Source organism: Danio rerio, chromosome 11 (genome assembly GCF_049306965.1).
Source record: "Danio rerio strain Tuebingen ecotype United States chromosome 11, GRCz12tu, whole genome shotgun sequence".
Lineage (NCBI taxonomy): Eukaryota > Metazoa > Chordata > Actinopteri > Cypriniformes > Danionidae > Danio > Danio rerio.
In genome coordinates, this window is record NC_133186.1 from 30119181 (window position 1) to 30141380 (window position 22200).

The 22200-nt window shown below is 34.7% G+C and overlaps 3 protein-coding genes across 3 annotated transcripts in view; 1 reads left to right on the forward strand and 2 right to left on the reverse strand.

The window, feature by feature from the left end:
- The window catches only part of alpl (alkaline phosphatase, biomineralization associated), a 43204-nt gene extending 39657 nt beyond the window's left edge, over positions 1-3547 (forward strand). The window contains 1 exon segment of the mRNA NM_201007.2: positions 1438-3547. Within this exon segment, the coding sequence (NP_957301.2) occupies positions 1438-1706 (269 nt within the window). The 3' untranslated portion in view covers positions 1707-3547.
- Positions 1-22200, reverse strand: part of ece1 (endothelin converting enzyme 1) — a 133622-nt gene that overhangs the window by 89418 nt on the left and 22004 nt on the right. The gene's annotated exons all lie outside the window — the stretch shown is intronic.
- The window catches only part of LOC110440101 (guanylin), a 56243-nt gene continuing 53326 nt past the window's right edge, over positions 19284-22200 (reverse strand). The window contains exon 4 of the transcript XR_012387196.1: positions 19284-20539. The gene's annotated coding sequence lies outside the window, so the exon portion shown is untranslated. The remainder of the gene's footprint in view (positions 20540-22200) is intronic.

The window sequence follows — 22200 nt, forward strand, 5'->3', positions numbered from 1 at the left end:
AATTTTAGATTAATTGTGATTTAGTTTTAATATAACATTAGAATTACTTGTTTATTTCTCCTAATTACTGGAAACTTTTGACTACAAACCGTCAAATATTATATTGAACTAAAATAGTTCATTATTAACTTATTAATTGTAATTTAATTTTCATATAAAATTAAGTATTTATTTCTTTATTACTTTTAATTATTGAGTAACTCTTTCAAAGTAAATACTACTGGTCCACCTTTCATTAGTTTATATCCATATAAATATTTAACTAACATAGTGTTTTCTATTTTAAATTAATTTGAATTAAACTCCAATCTAACACTATAATTGTATATTTACTTCTCATAATTATAAAGAAATGCTTTCAGGCTTCTTACTATTATTGGTCACACTTTATTTTGATGGTACATTTGTTGAATTAAAGTTACATTGCATCTACATGCCAACTAATTCCCATTAAATAATAAGTAGACTGTTAGGTTAGGGTTGGGCTTAGGGTGTGTGTAAGCTGACATGTACTTGCAAAGTTTCTTTTAGTCAGTTAAATGTCTGTTGAAGGAGCAGTATCAGCAGATAGAAGCTGACAGTATACTAATACTCAAATGAACCATCAAAATAAAATGTTACCCTATTGTTTGTTTTATGTATTAACATTCATATTAAATATTTCTGTATGTATAATATAACATCTCAATGATTCATTTTCATAAGAATTAAATGCATTCAGGATACTATCATTTGGATTTTAATTGATTAACATTAATAGTTAAGCTATTTAGTTTTATTAAATAACGGGATATTTATTGTTATACAACAGTTCTGTCTGATTCTAAAATCTGATTGGCTGATAGCCGTGCGATATTCTGCAATATCAGAACTCTTACAGCCTCTTTACTCTTTGTGTATTACTCCGCCCACATACAGCCAGCAAAAAGCAGACCCTACAGATCTAAAGTTTAAAAGATGCTTGCTCAACTGTTTAACTGTCAGCTTATGATTTGAATCCGGAAGAAAGTAGTTCCTCATACAAAAGGGTTTTTGAGACTCTCCATGGTTGATTTTGTTTTTATATACACAATTATGCCATCAAACTGTTGTATAAACGCAATACCACACTCGTAGCAGTGCGATATGGCTGTATATCGGCACTGGTGGGGGCACTAAGGCACTTGGTCTGCGGCCTCGTGCCAACACACGCCTCCCACCAGTGGCAATATACAGCCATATCACACTGCTACGAGTGTGATATTGCTCATTAATCTGATTTCAATATAACATTATAATTATCACTTAATTCTCCAAATCCAGGAATATTAATTTTACATTATTATTATTACACCAAAGTAGTTGTTCAATAAAATTCTTATTAAAAAAACAAAAATTTCAGTCAATCGATAAATGCCATTCTGATATCCTAATATCTGGTCCATCTTCTGCCACCAGAGCAAAACAACTATCAGGCTCAGTCTGCGGTTCCTCTGCGCATGGAGACTCATGGAGGTGAAGACGTGGCTATCTTCTCCAAAGGCCCCATGGCTCATCTTCTTCACGGCGTCCAGGAGCAGCACTACATCCCTCACGTCATGGCCTACGCCGCCTGCATCGGCCAGAACAAAGACCACTGCCGGACAAACTCGGGCTCTTCTTCATACTTCAGTCACATCTCTCCAGCACTGCTCTTTCCTCTCTTGGTCAAATGGCTGCTTTGCTGACCCTTCTTCTCTTATTAAGATGTCTTCAGATCAAGAACTTTCCTTTATCTTTCTTTTAAGCAGAGATGATGTTGTTTTTGATAATACATGGTTTTAGTTTTTAAGCATTTATCAGCATTGGGACCAATGTGTGGGCGTTTTGGAGAACCTGAAGAGGCCAGTTTGAGATTCTGTTGCAATCATGAGAAGAAAATGTAAAATGCTCTTTGTTTTTTAAAACACAAGTAAGAATGTTGGTGTAATGAATGCCAGTGATTCAGTGCATGAATGTGATGTTGGTGTTTAAAGGGTTTGTTCTGTCTAAAATGAAAACGTACTTGTTATTTACCCAGCCTCAAGTGGTTACAAACTTTGTTTCTTTCTTTTGTTAAACAAAACTGAAGATATTTGGAAGAAAGCTAAAAATATTAACTATTAGCTTCCAACCACCTATTTTTATGGGAATATTGCATTTAAAAAATGCTTAATGGAAATGTCAAGATGCGCATAAACGTTAAAATGCACATAAAAAACTTGTGCGCACAACTGAATAGGATAAACTTTTGTTGAATAGCGATTGAAACACATTACCGAATAAATTTCAGCATGCGTTTCAAAAAAGTCATGTTATTTTTGTTTTAATAGTTAAATTGATAACAAAAATTGGTGTGAGGGAACGCCATTAATGGACAAACCAATGGACCAAACAGATTCTGACATGTGGTTTTGGTCATTCTAAAATCCCTCAGCCAATGTCTATCATCAAACTAGTTGAGTATTATTACCTCAGAAACCGCGTTTACTGCATTTCGTCTTCTGAGTTGCAAGTCATATATTATATAAGGAAAAACACCCACGGTGGCTTCTACTGCTGAAAATTGCATTTTTCATTTTGATGTTTGGTGGCAGTTTATCAGGAAGTATTTCTGTGTTTTGTTCTCTTTGACACGTTGGATGAAAATGGTTCTTTATTCGCAAATGTTTTATTCCTGTTAGTTTTAAACACATAATTTTAATTAGCATATTTGGATGAAAACATAGCTATTTAGAAAACACAAAGGCTATGTTTAGATATCTACAACGTAACCAAAACTGAACTTGTTTCTTGTGTTTAGAAAAAGATTTACGTCTACATGAAAATGGTTCCAAAACAATCGGCATTTCCCAAAACGCTGTATTGCATATACAGTATGCCAGGCCGGTATTTGAGACCGTGTTAGTAAACAGTGTCTGTAGGAAAAAGACAATGTGCTGTCGGCGGATCGGCGCTCATGTCTATGTATGTGGTGAGTATGTAAGATCCACTTTTGGTTGTAATGTTGAGTAAATCCCAAATTTATGGCCACAAATATGGAAAACAATGGTTAAAAATTGTAAACTTTTTTTTAAATATCATCTTTTGTATTAAACAGATGAAAGAAACTAAAACAGGTTTGTGACAAGTAAAGACTGAGTAAATGATGATAGAAATTCTTCCAACTACTAAGAAAGAAAAACATACAAATGAATAATTAATGCAGAAATTAATGATGTTTTATGAAGTAATTTACAAATTGGAGCATCCAAACAAAGTGTTGTAAATAACAAGCTTTATTACGAAAAAAAGCAAATACGAAGTTACAATCTAAACAATGGCGAGTTGTGTTAACCCAATATTGGGTCAAATACATTGGACAATTTTTTTAAATTATATTTAACCCAATATGGACAAACCGAACATTTGGGTTTAAAAAATGTAACCCATTTAAAATTTAATTTTGAAAAAATGAACCCAAGACTGGGTTATGACAACCTATCATTTTTTAGAGTGTAATATTTCTCTTTTACTGTATTTTTTAATCAAATAAACAAGATTTCTCTGATTTTTTTTTCATGAAGTTCATAAAATAGAACAGATATGATTTTGCTCATTCTTTAAGAAAATAATTACAACAAATAAATGCTTTTTAGATGTTTCAGGTTTTAAAGTGTGAATCTAGCTGATATTTGTGCAAAAAATTTAAGAAAGAAAGAATAAAATTTCCACTACAACTAAAACAAAACAAACCACAGTCTGCGATTATTAGAGGGTCATTTTATAATACACCACCACACCTCATGCAAAAAAGTACTCAAAATCATCTTTTCACACAGCATTTCTATTTTGTCTTACATTTGAAGTCAAATACAATCTACCTCACTGGCAAATGGGCATAACATCTGACTTAAAGACCGGTTCAAAACACCCATCTGCAACTATTACTCCACTTCTTTTTTGAAAATAGACTCATTTTACAACTCACTTAGAGTTAAACATTTGAGTTTTACTATTTTTTAATCTATTCAGCTGATTTCAGGGTCTAGCAGCAGCCCTTTTAGCTTAAATTTGCTTAGCATAAATTATTGAATTGGATTAGACCATTAGCATCTTACTCAACAAGGATATTTGAGAACTTAAAGCTTGACTCATCTTTAGTTACATGTACATTGTGTACTAAGACCAAAGAAAAGTCAATAGATAGGAACTACACCCTCAAACTGGCGTAATAGTCAAGGAACTTTGCTGCTGTAGCATGGCTACAGCAGGTGCAAAGATCATAGACACCACTGTTACCTAGCTGGAAACAATTTTAAAAGCAATTTTTCTTAGTACACGATGTAACTACAAAATTAACTCTTTTTTGAATTTTTTAGCGAGATGCTAATGGTCTAATCTGATTCAATGGCTTATGCTAAGCTAAGCTAAGGTGCAGATCGGCTTAATGGATTTAAAAATAGTAAAACTCAACAGTTTAAATCTAGGGCAGTTTTAAACGAGCCTATTTTCAAAAAAAAGTAAATGTTTCCCATAATTGTTTTTTTTTTTTTTTGGCGGAATTCTTTGTATGCAAAGCAAACTGCATTACTGTCTGAATTGTAAACATGCTTGATGCTGAAAGCAGAAGCAAATGTGGTTTATGTTTTTGTTATGTTCATCCATCATGTTTCCACATAATTGTTTTGAATGCAGAATCTGAACGCTAACTGTCCATTTGTTATTTGTTTATAGCAGTCTGTGAGTCTCTCTATGAATGTCAGCAGTTCATGAATGATAACAAAAATATGGATTTGAAGTAAAAGGCTGAGCGTTTGTTTTCATTGGATATTCAGTTGGAGTCCAATTCAAACATGCTGTTACTGGAAAAGTCATTAAATATACAAGAAGCTCTGGAGATGCAGAAATTACACAATAAAGAAAATATGTGTGGGGAGATGTGGTGTCATTTTGTTTCATATGCTTTAGTGTAGTGTTGTGGTTTAGCATAAGAGATTAGACACTGTTTAAAGGGCCTTAGTGAGCAATATGAGAAAAGAAAATGACTAATAATGACATTTAGACATGAAGCTTAACGTTTCGAATGGTTGCTGTTGTCAGGATTTGAGGGATGGATATTTTATGGCACATTATGAGCATTTCCATAAAAATCACAATTGTGACAAATGTCTGGTCAAATAAGTCAGCAGCATCAGCTAGCGATAATATAACGTATGATTTAGAGATAGATTTTAAAGGCCTATGAAATCGCTGAATATGGTCATAAAATGAGTTTAATGTTCTATGTGTAATGTCAGATTTTTATATGAATAGACGATTATAACTAGATGTGTCTATTAGTCACTTAGATGGGGGCTACTGTTTGTGCATATTATGAAGTTATGAAGGTAATTTATGTTAATTTTTAAGTTAATTATGAAGTTTGGATGTCTTTTTAGATGTGTGAATTAATAAATTGGAGATAGTTCATATAGATACTTCAATAAAATAATAAAAATAGTATAAATAAATGGCTTATTAAAAAAATTCTGGCGTAATCACATTTTTTCTTCAATGTTTTTAAAAAGACTACAATATAAGAATTTAAGGGGAGATCTTGATATCATGGATTCATGATATAATTTAATTGTGTGAGAAAGTCAGAATTTTATATTAATAGATATATATTTATAACTAGATGTGTCTATTAGTTAAAATTAAGTCACTGAGATGGGCGGTAATGCAGTAGGTCGTGCTGTCGCCTCACAGCAAGAAGGTCGCTGGCATGAGCCTCGGCTGGGTTTGCGTGGAGTTTGCATGTTCTTCCTGCGTTCGCGTGCTCTAATTGCCCCCACAGTCCAAAGACATGCGGTATAGGTGAATTGGGTAGGCAAAATTGTCTGTAGTGTATGAGTGTAAATGAGAGTGTAGAAATGTTTCTCAGAGATAGGTTGCAGCTGGAAGGGTATCCGCTGAGTAAAAAAAGTGCTGGATAAGTTGGCGGTTCATTCCGCTGTGGCGAATCTGAATTAATAAAGGGACTAAGCCGAAGGAAAAAAATGAATAAATGAAGTCACTGAGATGTGGGCTACTGTTTGTGCATATTATAAAGTTAATTTATGAAGTTTATTATGTCTTTGTAGACATGTAAAATTAAATCAATAAATTGGAGACAGTTAATAAAGAAACTTTAATATAATAATAATAACAACAATAATAATAATAATAATAATAATAATAATAGTAGTAGTAGTAGTAGTAGTAGTAGTAGTAGTAGTAATAGTAGTAGTAATAAATGGCTTATTACAAATTTTCTGGAATAATCGCACAAGTTTTCTTCAATGTTTTTAAAAGAACTAACAGAATTTAAGGGGAGATAAAAAGAATCATGATATAAAATAATTAGACTGGCCTTTTGATTCCTATAATTAAATGAAAGCAATAAAACTCTTTAGTATTTCAGAGAGAGTTGTCTTGACTGTCGCATCTCGCCAGGTTATTGCTTTTTCTACACTTTTAGCTAGATGAGTCATTATTATCAAGTGGAAACAGGTACTTCCTCCACCACATGACAATGATCTTTAGCTGCATAAAACTTGAGAAGTTTTGACTTGCAGGATCTTTCAAATCTTTTTACAAGACGTGGAACCCTGTTTTAGAATATATCAAAGGCTCACCCTGTTCAGTTCTAATGTATCAGTTCTAATACACAGTAAATAACTGGAAAGAGGAATGATTGACTACTTAACGCAAACTTTTCTCTTTTTAAATTTTTTTGTAAACTTGCTCAATTATTATAATTTTTAATACATTTTTTATTTAAATTTTTTTAAAGATGTTTATTTTTTTCTAAGAGGATATGTTTGTTTTTAATTCATAAATTTATTTATTATTTTTATTTTGAGGGGATAATGAGAAAATAAGAAAACTAAGACAGTGTGTATTTTTTCCTATGTTGAATTGTATACTACTATGCATGGTCTTGTTAAACACCAATAAAAAAATGCAACCAATAAAACTGTCCAGAAAAATCAAAAAGAAAAAAAAAGTAATCAAGAAAATGGTAAATAATGGATCTCAATGAATAATTTCCGTTTTTGAACAAACAATATGTTTTCCTCCAAAATGGAGAGTAATAATACTAATAGTATAAAAACCTACAAAAAGGAATAAAAAAAAAATTGGCCACAACAACAACATTTTAGGGGGAATTTTTAGGAGTTTAAAAATTTGTACAAATGTAAAAATGAAAGTCCCACAAAAATTAAAAAAAGGAAATATATACATATATTTAACTTTAGAAATAACTATTTCTTAAAGTTCCATTTTGTTCAGTCAGGTCTGTCCTAGAGCAGTGAAGAAGCCACCGCCGGCTGATTTAATGAGGGAGTGTGATATTTGATGTCACCTGAGAGACTCCTCTATGGAAATGAGCAGGTACCAAGCCCTAAACTCATCTTCTTTTAGCTTCTTTAACCTCTGTCAAAGTCCCAGTCTACTTGTTTTTATCATCCTCCTCCCATTTTACGTTACGTGACAATTTGCCAGAGCTTCAGTCCTCGTCTTCAAGGCTGTGGGTTTATATCCATCATCTGGATCTGCCTATATCACCCTGACATTCAAATGCCAGAGCCGTTCATTTCCATAGACTGCAGCGCCAGTGTCCTTCTGGCCTTCACAAACTGGTGATAAGACAAAGCAGTGGGGGAAGCAGGAAACTACAGCAAGACAGGCTTTAAATGAACAAGGTATGAAGCCTGAAACACTGAAAAAAGTATTTATAAATATGTTTACTAAAATACCAGTAAATTTATCAAGCCAACATATCTTATTTAATATTATTTAACTAGAAATTTTATATGATTAATTTTCCTTCTTATTATTATAAAATAATTATACATATGATTTAATGATGTAAATAGTAAAAATATTTATACACAGCTGTCGACCTTAGTTGGCTAATGATGGTTTTGGAAAACGCACCCCAGAATAGTTTGATAGTCCTACGGAGTGATGCGCCTGTCTAACACAAGTATTGGGCCTAGGGAAAGCCATGATATGGCAGCCCAAACCATCACTGATCCACCCTCATGCTTCACAGTCTGTTTCTTTGGGGCTTCTCCACACCATAACTCTCCTATATGTGAAAAAGACAGTAACAGTGGACTCACCACAGAACAATACAAGTTTTACATTGTCCACAGCCCAACATTTACGCTGATGGCACCATTGAAACGGACATTTGACATTGGTATGAGTGACCAGTGGTTTGGCTACAGCAGCCTGTCAAGTATACTGACCCTGTGGAGCTCCTGACAAACAATTTTGGTGGAAACAGGAAAGTTAAGGAAGAGCTTGTATAAAATATGAACAAGTATTAATCTATTTTGAAAGCCCAAAATATGAACAATAGAGCGTTATATAAAATAATGCTGTGCAATTAATTGAAAATCCGGTTTCGATTTCGATTTTGGCTTCTAACGATTATGAAAAATCATTAATCAAGATAAACGATTATTGCATCATATACTGCCCCCTTTCCAGTTGTACACATTTGTTGCTCTGCAAAGCTCAGTTTCACATGAAAATTACTAAAAGCATGAACTGTAATGTAACGTGCGCATTGTTCTGTAAAGTAGACCCTACATTAGAGTCATTCGTATTTTTAAAAGCGCGAAAGAGCACATGCGTGTTTGTGTGCGCGCCGCACTTGGCCTCGGACAGCCTCGGAAATGAGCAGAGCACACCCATGTAACGCCATCTTAATGCGAGCGCTTTAATGGTCAAATACATGCACATTTGTGTCAGAGTGCGGTGTTTAGTGATTATTTATATTAACCCTCGTTTTGGTAATAAACAAACATGTTGAGAATCAAAAGACATCTGAAAGAGAAACCATATCAGAGCCGCACTATTCTTAAAGTGACAGTGCGCAATATCCCTGCTGCCGCCTGTTTTTATTATTAATCAAACTACAAAAGGAGAAAATCCCTCACTGCTCTTGACTGAAGGTCTTTTGTAGCTTAAGTTTTTTTCATACAGGGAAGATGCTTAAAGCACAGTTTAAACATAATAGATTTAATAACTCATTACTAATAACTGATTTCTTTTATCTTTGCTATGATGACAGTACATCACATTTAAGATACTAATATTCAGATTAAACTGACATTCAAAGTTCAGACAATCAAAAATAAATATTGCTTAAAGGGGCTAATAATATTTAAAATAGGTTTTAAAAATATTTAAACCAGCTTTTATTCTAGCCGAAATAAAACAAATAAGCCTTTCTTCAAAACAAAAAATATTATTGAAAATACTGTGAAAAATTCCTGTTAAACATCATTTGGAAAATATTTATATATAAAAATAAATTCACAGGAGGGCCAATAATTTTGACTTTAACTGATAATCGTTTTGAATAATCGTGATTACAATTATGACCCAATATAATCGTGATTATGATTTTTCCCATAATCGAGCAGCCCTAATATGAAATTATATGCTTTTTCTTTTGTCCATACGATATATACTGTCATATTGCAGAACCCTAGAATCAGGATATTTGAGTCAGTACTTTGTTTCCTCTGTCCTCTACAGTTCTATACTCGTCCTCTGAAAGGAGCATGTGTGAAAGACAGAGCTGATCTGGAGATCTGTCTCCTTGAGAAATCTGGCATCAGGCATGTGTAAAGTGGGCTGAATAAACCGAGAGAAAGGGGCTTTAAACAGACTCTTGCTCTCTCAGATCAAACCAGCAGCGCAGGGCCAAGCTGACAGCCATCATAAAGAGAGCGCTGAGGCTGCAAGAAGATCCTAATGCTGGCTTTTACAAACACTATACCCTTCTTTAACCCTCTCTCGCTGACCTCTTACACAAGACTTGAGCAAAACAAGCCTTCAGGAGCAGGAATAAAGTGACAATGAATGGAGAACAATGCATCTACTATTGTCAGATCTATCAACATCTTTGATTGGACGAGGGGTTTATTGTGGCTCAGAAAGACTAACGCTGTCATTTGGTGTTCATAAGTCAGAGATACTTATATAATCACTGGGTCATTTTGTCTGTTTTGGATTATTTTATCTGTAATTATGATATTCTGGTTAATAAACATTTATTAAAAAAAATTTTAGTGCCTTTAAAAATATTAGTACTGTACACAATGTATGTGTGTGATTTTTTCTAAAATAATGTAAGCTATAAGGCTTTATCTATATTTTTAATCCTTCAATATATATTTAGGCTTAGTTTATAAACTTACATTATTTATTCACTCATTCATTTTCTTTTTGGCTTAGTCCTTTTATTAATCTGAGGTCGCCACAGTGGAATGAACCGCCAACTTTTTCAGCATATGTTTTACGCAGTGGATGCCCTTCCAGTTGCAACCCATCACTGGCAAACATTCATACACACTCATTCACATAAACATATACTACAGAAAATTTAGCTTACCCAATTCACCTGAACCGTCTGTTTTTGGATTTATGGGGGAAACTGGAGCATCCGGAGGAAACCCACGTGAACACGGGGAGAACCTGCAAACTCCACACAGAAACGCCAACTGACCCAGCTAAGGCTCAAACTAGCGACCCTCTTTCTGTGAGGCAAACGTGCTACCCACTGCACCACTGTGCAGCCCTAAACCTATATTATCTGAATACAAATTTAGCATGGTGGTTTATAGACTGGATAGAACATGCGCATATTATTATCGTTATTAATGTTGTATTAATATACCATAACAATATATTAAGTAATGTGTAGTTGACCATTACATGAAAATGTATTCATTTTATATCTTGATGTTTATGTTATTTATTATAAAACATTAACTAAAATCAAACAAAATAAAAAGTCAAGAAAATATTTCTCATCTTCATTTAGTTTAATTTGATGTACAAAAACACTCACAAAAATGATAATAAATAACATAAATATATAATAGTATTACTAATACAATACCTGATAAAAGTCTTGTCGCCTATCCAATTTTTAAGAAAACAAATAATAACTTGACTTCAAGTAGATCATTTGTTATCAGAAGTGGCTTATATGAAAGGCAAAGGCCTCTAGATTATGCTTACCAAAACAAAATATGATCATGTCTTGATTTTTAATGATTTAATTAGGACAGTAAGGTCTGACTTTGCTTGGACAAAAGTCTTGTCACTTAACAGAAATAATGTACAGTATAGAATATAAAATCATGGTGCAGTGGAAAAAAAATAATATTGTTTATGACTCCCATGAGCTTAGACGACTACATCCATACATCTCTGCACTGACTCAAATAACTTATTAATAAAGTCATCTGGAATGGCAATGAAAGCATTCTTGCAGGACTCCCGGAGTTCATCAAGATTATTTGGATTCATCTTCAATGCCTCCTACTTCATCTTACCTCAGACATGCTCAATAATATTCATGTCTGGTGACTGGACTGGCCAATCCTGGAGCACCTTGATCTACTTTGCTTTCAGGAACTTTGATGTGGAGGCTGAAGTATGAGAAGGAGCGCTATCCTGCTGAAGACTTTGCCCTCTCCTGTGGTTTGTAATGTAATGGGCAGAACAAATGTCTTGATTCCTCAGGCTGTCGATGTTGCAATCCACTCTGCAGATCTTACGCACACTCCCATACTGAATGTAACCCCAAACCGTGATTTCTTCTTCACTAAACTTGACTGAGTTCTGTGAAAATCTTGGGTCCTCCATGCGGGTTCCAATAGGTCTTCTGCAGTATTTATGATGATTGGGATGCAGTTCAACAGATGATTCATCTGAAAAATCTATCTTCGCCACTTTTCCAAATGATCAACTAGAACACAGGTGTCAAACTCAGTTTCCGCAGCTCTGCACAGTTTAGTTCCAACCCTAATTAAACACACCTGATCAAACTAATTGAGTCCTTCAGGCTTGTTTGAAACCTACAGGTAAGTGTGTTAGAGCAGAGTTGGAACTAAACTGTGCAGGGCTTCGGCCCTCCAGGAATTGAGTTTGACACCCCTGAACTAGAAGTTATTTTATGTTGCTCTTACAATTGTGATCGACAACAAAACTTTAGTCAGGAAGTTGAACATTAACTTAAATTAAATTAAAATACATAAAATACTGAATTAACAATATACACTTGATATACTAGATGTGGATGTGGGTAATTTTAAAATTATAAATAAAATAAAAATATATTTACTGATGAGATACATCCAGACATAAAAAACACTGCATAAGTGAAATATGACTAGTCCACAAACACTCCAATATTCCTTTAAAAATATATTCTTAACTCCAACAACTTCAAAGTCAAAATACTATCGTCATCCAATACCTTTTTGTCTGGGAAAAAGGCCAAATATCTACAAATACAACCTAACAGCATAATCATGGATTCCTCAATATATCACAAAACTGTTCTCCAGAAGAAGTTGAGGTCATTACAGAATACCTACATGACTGAATATGACAGTGAATGGGCTTTAATAAATGATCTAGCCAGTTACCCAAGAACCTTTGGCATTGAATATCATCATCCACTGGCGCTCGCACCACTTTCCTTCACACACAGAGAATAACACAGGGCCACAGGGGTGATTTTTTTGCCTCAGTCTGTAAATTAATTGAGAAGGAGAAGAGTTTCTGCTTGGCCTCCGCCGCATATTGCTTTGGTTTGTTCTTTATAGGCGCTCGACATAATGAGAATAACGAGAAGAAACAGGCACAAATGAGTTTGCAGATGAAAAGACACAAAATGAATTCAGCTGAACACGACGACCTATTCCAAAGGCACCATGTTGAGAAGATTTTTTTCTTAAGGAAAACGCTATTAAAAGGCCAATTTAGTGTTTGTCAGGTTATGTAATGCAGTGTTACAATACGAAAGCATATGTTGTGATTTTCTAGGTATAAATGATGGTGGGGGCTGAGATTAAAATGCAATGATTTTATCTTTAACAAATATAGTGAGTTTAAACAGTTACACCATTACGTTAACACCAACCCAGGCTCATTCTGAAAACGTACTGCTATAGTCATTTCTGGACGGCACCAAATACGTCCCAGGTGGTACGTTTTTAAACAGTTTTTGTTTATGCGAATCCACCAGTGGCTGCTGTGTATGCTTTTTCAAATGTCAAATTTCTCTCAAGAGTGCTATTTGCGCCTGCTCTTCTCTAATAAATCCACCAGAGTCTGCTTTCGACTGACTGACCCACACTCCTCCTTCCCTAAACCCAACCATTAGTGTTTTCAAAAGCACAGATTGACCAGGTAACAAAAAACAAAATTTTAACAATTTATAAAACAATGAATTGCTTTCTGGTCATCGGATATTAGGCATGGACATATATATTGAGATCGTGACTTTCGAAAGTATTAAATCGCTTTGTAAACGTTTATTATTACCATTTCATGAATCTCCCCATTCAGTTGAATAAAGCGATTGGACCTGAAAGCCGCTCCGCGTGACGTCACACTTAACAAGCGAATAGACAGGGAGAGCTCATTTGCATTAAAGGCACAGGCACCAAAATAGCTACACTGTGCAATGATTTAAAAAATCCCCATGTTCAGAAAGGTATAATAAATAATCTGATGGGTGTTTTGAGCTGAAACTTTAAAGACACATTCTGGAGACACAAAAAACGTAATTCCTGAAAAAGCTAAAATAGGTGCCCTTTAAAACAAGCCTTACAGGGGTTGTTCGCTCATAAATTAATATTTTACTCACATTTTACTCTCCCTTAAGTGGTTCCTAATCTTTACGAGTTTCTTTCTTCTGTTGAACACAAATAAAAATGTTTTGAAAAAGGTTGGAAATCTATAACCATTAATGTCCATAGTAGAAAATATTAGGTTTCCAGCATTCTTCAAAATATCTACTTTTTTGTTGAGAAGAAACATGAAGAAATGTTTGAAACAAGCGAAGGGTGAATAAATGATGACAGAATTTTTATTTTTGGGTGAACTATCCTTTTAACTTAATATACGTCAGTGGTGTCAGAAACTCACACTGGTAAAAAAAATTAAGGTAAAAAAGCGGCATCTGGTTGCCAGAACTTTACCATCAAAACTTCAGTATTTCGTTAATTTATACTATTATATGCAAGTGTTTTAAAGTACAAACTTTTACACATTATACCTTTGTTACACAGACAGAAACACAACCATAAGCAGGTGATGATAAGAAATTCATATGATGAACCAAGCCTCATTCACTTAAGCATTTTTACAGTGTTCTTTACAGTTGAAAATATGGCAGTTTTACAGTGTACATTTAATTAATTTAGGTAAATTTCAAAGGGAAATCAAGATTAAATATCTTGAAAATATATCTTGTCTATATCTTAAATATTTTGATTCAAGAATATTTACATTTTGTCTGGAAAACAAGACATAACTACTGAGAAAGAAACATCTTTTGTAAATGTTGATATTCATTTTTAAACATTATTTAATATCATTTCTTCATTCTATTGTCTTTACTGTTCTCCTGTTGCCTCTATTAGATTTAATTTAATTGCAATAAAAAGGTAAACTTCATATTTTGTGAGATTGACTTCTAGGTTATTGTTCTTAATGATAACATAAATGCTTCTGAACTGAACTATTACTGTTTAAAAAATCTTTATAAAACATTACATTTTTGATGCTGATTTGTCAAAAGCTGTCTTTTATTCCCAATCCTAGAGAGGCATAGTCTTATTTACATATACATGCAGCCTAAATATTTCTATGCAGAATCACAGTTTGCTGAATATTTTTTCAAAGAGAAATGTCTATGAAGTGGCATTTTTGGCCGTTACAGACTGGATTTCCTGTCCCAGTTTTGACTCCAAGACAGTATGTTCTGTTTTCTGTTCCACCAAAACCCATTATCCCCAAACGCTGATCCTTCATGGCCTGTTACTTCTGCACCAAAAGCCTGCAGCTCATAATGGTCAGGACTTTAAAAGATGTGTGAGAAAAATCCCTCGCTCAGACTGGACTTTTTCCTTTTATTTTGTAATTTATTCAGCGTGAAATACGTCCTGTGTTTTCTCAGACAGCGCCAGGGTCAAACGCTTTGAGTTTAATGTTTACTGAACATTCATTGCTTGTGTTAAAGTTTCACTGTGGGCAAAGCTTACACTGCAATTTGTGACAATCAAACAGGGCAGTGGAAAATTTCACTACAGCTGTTTGACATTGGTGTAATATGTAAACTGTTTGTGTCACAAGCTAACATTTCCCATAAGGAGAGAGACCTTTTGGATTGTATTTCAGTTTTTGTTGCACATTTTTCACTGGTTTTCAGCTTGTGATTTACGAACGATCAAACACAGAGAATATATTGAGGTTTCTGCATGAAAATATTTACCCATGTCATTCTTAACACTGCTTATTTGGCCTTTCAGCCATTTGAAAAATCTGATTTTGAGCCATGATGTTATGTTCAAAATATTTGGTACTTAACTCATGATAGAAGCTTGTAAAAGCTGGGTTTCCATCATCCTATGTTAATGTGCAGTTTGAAGTGCGAAAAGCAAGTGATTGTAACAGCAAATTTTCATTCATTCATTCATATTCTTTTTGGCTTTAGTCCCTTTATTTTGCTTTTTTTTGTTCGAACTCGGGTCGCCATGCATCAATGCGCTAACCACTACACGATTGGTGCCGACTTGTTCTAAACTTTTGAAAAAATCAGTTACACTAACCTAAAATGTCTGAAGTTGAATGAACTAAAAACTCTTTTGGAAATTGGTACCAAGAAAAAAAATACCTTTTCAAAACAAAAAAAACATAGTTTGGGAATAATAAGGGACAAAAAAAATAAAAGAAAAATGAATGGATGCATGAATGAATGAATGCATAACATTTGCTTTATGTTAGTATGGAAACCCACATTACAGCCATCCCAGCATGAGCATGCCCGATCTTGCCTGACATTGGTTTCTAATAGAAAATTATCAGTTTTGTAATGATCAATTTAGTGTCTATTTTTAACAAATCACATGCACAGTCAAAGTGTGAGAAAAACAAACAATCCTGAAAACTTTTAATACTCGCATCTTCATTTAACATATGTTTTTATTCTATATCTGTTTATAAAAAACAGTTATACAAATGTCTGTAGTGAAACTCTATTAGGCACACTGATTTATAGGTCTTAGGACTTATAGATCTGCTTCCAACCACATCATTAATGGTGCAGGTGATAGGCACCTTGACATTTAAATATCTCAGTGTTTTCTGCCCTCCTCCACCACAGTACCACATACAGTACACAGGGGGAAATTAGTATTGAACACGTGACCATTTTCCTCAAAAAACATATTTCTAAAGGTGCTGTTGACTAGAAATTTTCACCGGTTATGGATAATAACCAAATAAATCCATATATGTAAAAAAAACAAATCTAACTAGTTTACAAAAAAAGTTATGTGTAATAAAATGAATTGACACAGGGAAAAAGTATTGAACACATGAAGAAAGATAGATGTAAAAAGGCAGTGAAAGTGCAGACAGTAGCTGAAATCTCTTAGAAGTTATTCAACAACCCTTCGCCCTTCGTCATTGTAAATTAATATTTGCTATTTCAATCCAACATCTACATTATCAGGAGGATGAAGATAAAACCAGGGTGGACATTTCAGCAAGACGATGGCCCCAAACACAGCCAAGGAATCTCGTAAATGGTTTCAGAAAAGAAAACAAAGCTATAAAATGGCCCAGCCAATCACCTGACTTGAATCCAACAGAAAATTCAAAATAAAGATCGGATTTGATAGATGAGACAAACAGAATTACACATAACTCATTTTTTTTTTTAATTACTTAAATTTTTTATGTTTGTATTGTTTGGGTTTTTACAAAAATCTGTTTTAATTCCATGCCAAAATATTATTCCCAGGAAAAAACATGATGCCTTTTTCCCCCAGTGTAAATCCGCTACAGGGTGTTTCATGTATGTCCTTTTTGCAGCCGAATATTCTCAGATAGCATGTGTAGAAGATCTATGCTGCCAAGACCAAACATAAACATTGCCATATTGACATATTCTTTACCGTACTAAATCTCTCAGAGAATTGTCATGACAGAAATCTTTCAATTGAATTTAATTTGATTTAATTGTGTTAAAAATAGATTCTACGTCGGTGCACTGACCACTAGGCAAACCGAGAATCTCTTTTTAACACAATTACATTTGCAAACATTTCACAATTCCCATCCCTCCATCTCTCCAACTTCACTTCCTTTCCTATCATAATAAATGCCATAAAACAAAATAAATGCATATATGCATAAAGATTCTAACTGCTGATTTGACAAACTAATAAATTAAAATACAATGAAACGAAAACTCATTTAATCATGAACTTTTGGTCATTATAAGATTGTGAGTGATCATTTGTTTTGGCTGAACATAATACTGCTCATCAAGGACAATGAAGCATGACAGTAGTCTAAACAAGTGTCATGCTGACTGATAAAACACTCCGAGAGATAAAAAGGCATCGAACGAGTCAAAGGAACTAGGGTTTGCAGTAAAACGACCACCAGACGCTCAGCATGTACCGCAGCCTGCCGTGACTGAAAACAAATGTTCAAAAACAGAGCAGGGTATATAAAAAGTGTTCATTAGTCTCTCCCACAGTTCTCCAGTAACAGTACAGCTCAACCAAGAACTGAGACGTGCAGAGAGAATCCATTTAATGCTTTTACAAACTTTATATATGGAGTAGACAGCCTCAATCATGAACGGCCCATGCTGGGAAACAAAACTAAACAGAAAATGCGCAGAGTCGATTCTTTGGTTTAGTCTGAGATGTCGTTTTGTTGTTTGTAGTGGTCATAATATTTAGTTTTGATTCCGTAACAAAGTTGGGTTCAATGTATAGGAACTTACATAAAGATAGAAGGGACTTTAAGACCTTTCAAAGGAAATCTGTTATGCATAACCTGTTGAACATTAATATGTTTGACAAAGGATGTGCTTTTGTTGACAAAAGTGAAGTCTTTAATAATAATAATAATAATTAACTTTTACTTATTCACTTGTGGATGACAGATGATAAGTCTGAATTCATTCATAAGAACAACACCTAATCATTGTGAGATCTGGGGGCTATTTCATTAAAGTGGTTTAGAAAAGCGGGGATTAAAGTAAAAAGCCTGACTTCAATAAACCGAACTAAACGTCCACACTTAAACTGGTTCCATAACAGTAAGTTGAAGACTAATCCGAGTTCAGTTTAAATAATCTAGATAACTGCTCGTGCACATTACTGTCGTAAAACATTAAAAGTTGAGCATTGATACACTGATTATGCTGTGTGCTACTATGGCAATTTCGAGAACTGAAAGAGCTCTGAAATGAGAGACACAAAGCCAGTGAGCCGCGTTTGTTTTTAGAATTCAAACATTTAAGAATTTAAACATAATAATCAAATAATACGGCTGACAGAAAACAGCAGATTGTTCAGTAGGCTACATGTGTAGCAATATATTTTGAAATGGGCTATAGGCAATTATTTAGGCCTATTAACATGAAATGAAATAATTGTCATAATACATTATGTGTGTGTGTGTGTGAGTGTGTGTGTGTGTGTGAGAGAGAGAGAGAGAGAGAGAGAGAGAGAGAGAATATGAGAATGTGCTTACAGCCAATTGTTGCTTGCAAAGAAAAGGTTTAAATGCATTGCAGGCTCCCTCTAGCATACAAAATGTGCTAAATATAAGCACATTAGGTTTAAAATAAACAAAGAGCAGTGCACGCACAAGTGGTGGGATTTTTAATTTGCTGCCGCTCAGCCCGGATACTTCTCCTGATTATTCCACTCAGTTTATAGCTTTAAAGTCATTATTTCAGAAATGTAGTCTTCATCTTTATATTAGCCAGTGTCTTCTTCCCCCCGTGTTCATGTGGGTTTCCTCCGAGTGCTCCGGTTTCCCCCAAATCCAAAGACATGCCGCATACGCTATAGGTGAATTGAATAAGCTAAATCGTCCGTAGTGTATGAATGTGAATGAATGTGTATGGATGTTTCCCAGTGATGGGTTGCAGCTGGAAAGGCGTCTGCTGCTTAAATCAACAGAAACATAAAAATATATATAATTTAGTTTGTATTTGTTTTGTTTGCAATAACTTCTTTGAATTTAAATATCATTAATATATTATCATTATATTCTTAAAGATGTTTGCTGTGCGTGTGTATGTATGTATGTACAGTTGAAGTCAGAATTATTAGCCCCCCAATTTCTGTTTAATGGAGAGAAGATTTTTAATTACTCTAGTTATTGTATAACGATGGTTTGCTCCATAGACAGTCGGAAAAACAAGCTTAAAGGGTCACGAAACACCAAAACACATTTTTTGAGCTGTTGACAGTCGTATATGTGTCCCACACTGCTAAAAACACTATTAGGACACCTATATTTCACTAAAAAGTGTAAATTGGTTGTTTTTGCGTTATTTCAAGCAAATTCGTACTTCCTGTTTGAAACGAATTTTTGAAGCTGCGTCACGGCCATGACATAATAGCGTTGTATTCCAGCGTGCAGACTGGGCGTCTGTGCCAGAGTGTGTCTTATTACGTCTTACAGTGTGATGCATTAATGCATGAGTAAGGCTTGGTTCAAACCAATCAGCACGCTCTATTGTGCAACTTCATTAATATTCATTACTGTCACCGTGTTTACGCCACAGAGACGCCACGTTGTGTTGGCAAAACAAGCGTGAAGTGTTGCTTTTATAGTTTGCTGCTGTTACGTTTCGTTTTCGTTTTCTCTCTGTGAGAGCTCATCTAGACCACGTGTGGATTACCAGTGTACGGGACGCTCGACAACAATAACTTACGTGTCTAAGGAGGATTATTGTTTACCTGAGAGCTGTTCTCATCTGCAAACGCTGAGATCCGGATTCGCTTGTAGTCTTCTCTTCATAAAGACGCGGCTCTAGTTGCTGGTGATTGTCCTGTCTCTACAGATTTGGTAAGAGAGCGACCAGTGCTCTTTGTTTATTCAGTTTGTTCGTATCGAACTAAGTTAACTATTGCACCGAGTGCAAACATGTTAGCACCACAACCAAACTTTACCCTCGTGTAGGGTTTTTACCACATTTTGTGACCGGAATAACACGCGCGGCTTTCTGACGCTACCTGCTGTGTGCATCTAAGTTTCCGGAAAATGCTGAGGTTTTTTTTTCTCTCATTCGCCGTGCGGTATCAAACATTGCATAAAAAATATACGCTTAGAGCAGTTCCTCGAATCAAATATCTCGTTTGTCGCGAGGGGCATGAATGAATTCCCTGAATGAAAAAGCCAAACTGCAGTTAAAGTCCACCATTTAATAATTTGGCGAATAATTCGACTACAGATGTCCATGTAGGTTAAACACCATTACTTTCTCCTGTGTGTGTGTGTATTTTGACTGAAACTCGTGCGTGCCCAAATAGACACTCCCACACCCTCCCACTTTAGTTCCTCCGACACTCCCCCCTAAACAGAGCTGGACACGCCCACTTTGCTGACTTTTTCCAAAGTAGAGGTGTGAAAACACCCTGCTGAAACGAGGGGGTTTCATGGCCCTTTAAAGGGGCTAATATTATTGACCTTAAAATGTTTTTTTTTTTTAATTAATAACTGCTTTTATTCTAGTCTAAATAAAAGAAATAAGACTAATTAAGACTTAAGAGATGTATTGATAGGGATTGGATGCATGTCGGCCCAATTGCTTAGCTTTACTAAGACAAAGCAAAATTAAGACTTGTTTAAAAAGATTTAAGACCTACAACACAATATTTCAGTAAATCTAAGACTTTTTAAGGTCTACAATTTTGTTTTTTAAGTTTAAGTTATTTTAAGACTTTAAAACCCAGCACACAATTTTTGTCATAGACCTCATTCTCACTGTACATAGTACAAGAAAGCCATACAATTACATCCTGACTGAAACATTAAAATAAAATAGGTTTTAGGAAATAGGACATAGGCAATAATATATCAGGTTCAATTACAGAAATACGGATCCATGTCATTAAACAAACACAATAATATATCAGGTACCTTTACAGAAATAGGGGTGTCCATAGATGTAGACAATAATATATCAGGTACAATTACAGAAATACGGATCCATGTCATTAAACAAACACAATAATATATCAGGTACCTTCACAGAAATAGGGATGTCCAAAGATGTAGACAATAATATATCAGGTACAATTACAGAAATACAGATGTTCGTAGATATAGACAACAATATATTAGGTACTTTTACAGAAATACGGATCTCCATTGATATAGATAATAACATATCGGTGCACACACACACACACACACACACACACACACACACACACACACACACACACACACACACACACACACACACACACACACACACACACACACACACACACACACACACACACACACACACACACACACACGAAGAGTATAGTAGAAGGCTAACCAGAACTATAAATGTTAGCTTATTCAGTATAATATAATATAATATAATATAATATAATATAATATAATATAATATAATATAATATAATATAATATAATATATTTTTTGGCCCATCAGCCAAAATTTAGTTGCACTTATAAGCACCGTTACTACAAGTTTTATACAAACATATTTATTGCATTTGAAATCAACACTGATCAAACTAACAAGCAAAAAAATATATATTCAAGCGTGAGTAAAATATGTCTCAAAGAAATCCTGTTATCACAAGAAAATAGATTTTTATAACATAACTGAGTGACCAAAAGGTACACCGAGCGCTCACCGGCCCTGCACGCACTGCTTCACATTTTCACACCTCTACTTTGGAAAAAGTCAGAAAAGTGGGCGTGTCCAGCTGTTTAGGGGGGAGTGTCTGAGGAAGAAAAGTGGGATGGTGTGGGAGTGTCTATTTGGGCACGCGCTGAGTTTCAGAGTCAAAATACACACACAGGAGAAAGTGATGGTGTTTAACCTATATGAACATCTGTAGTCGCATTATTTGCCAAATTATTAAATGGTGGACTTTAACTGCAGTTTGGCTCTTTCATTCAGGTAATTCATTCATGCCCCTCGCGACAAACGAGATATTTGATTGGAGGAACTGCTCTAAGCGTGTATTTTTCATGCAATGTTTGATACCGCACGGCGAATGAGAGAAAAAAAAAACCTCAGCATTTCCCGGAAACTTAGATGCACACGGCAGGTAGCGTCAGAAAGCCGCGCGTGTTATTCCGGTCACTAAA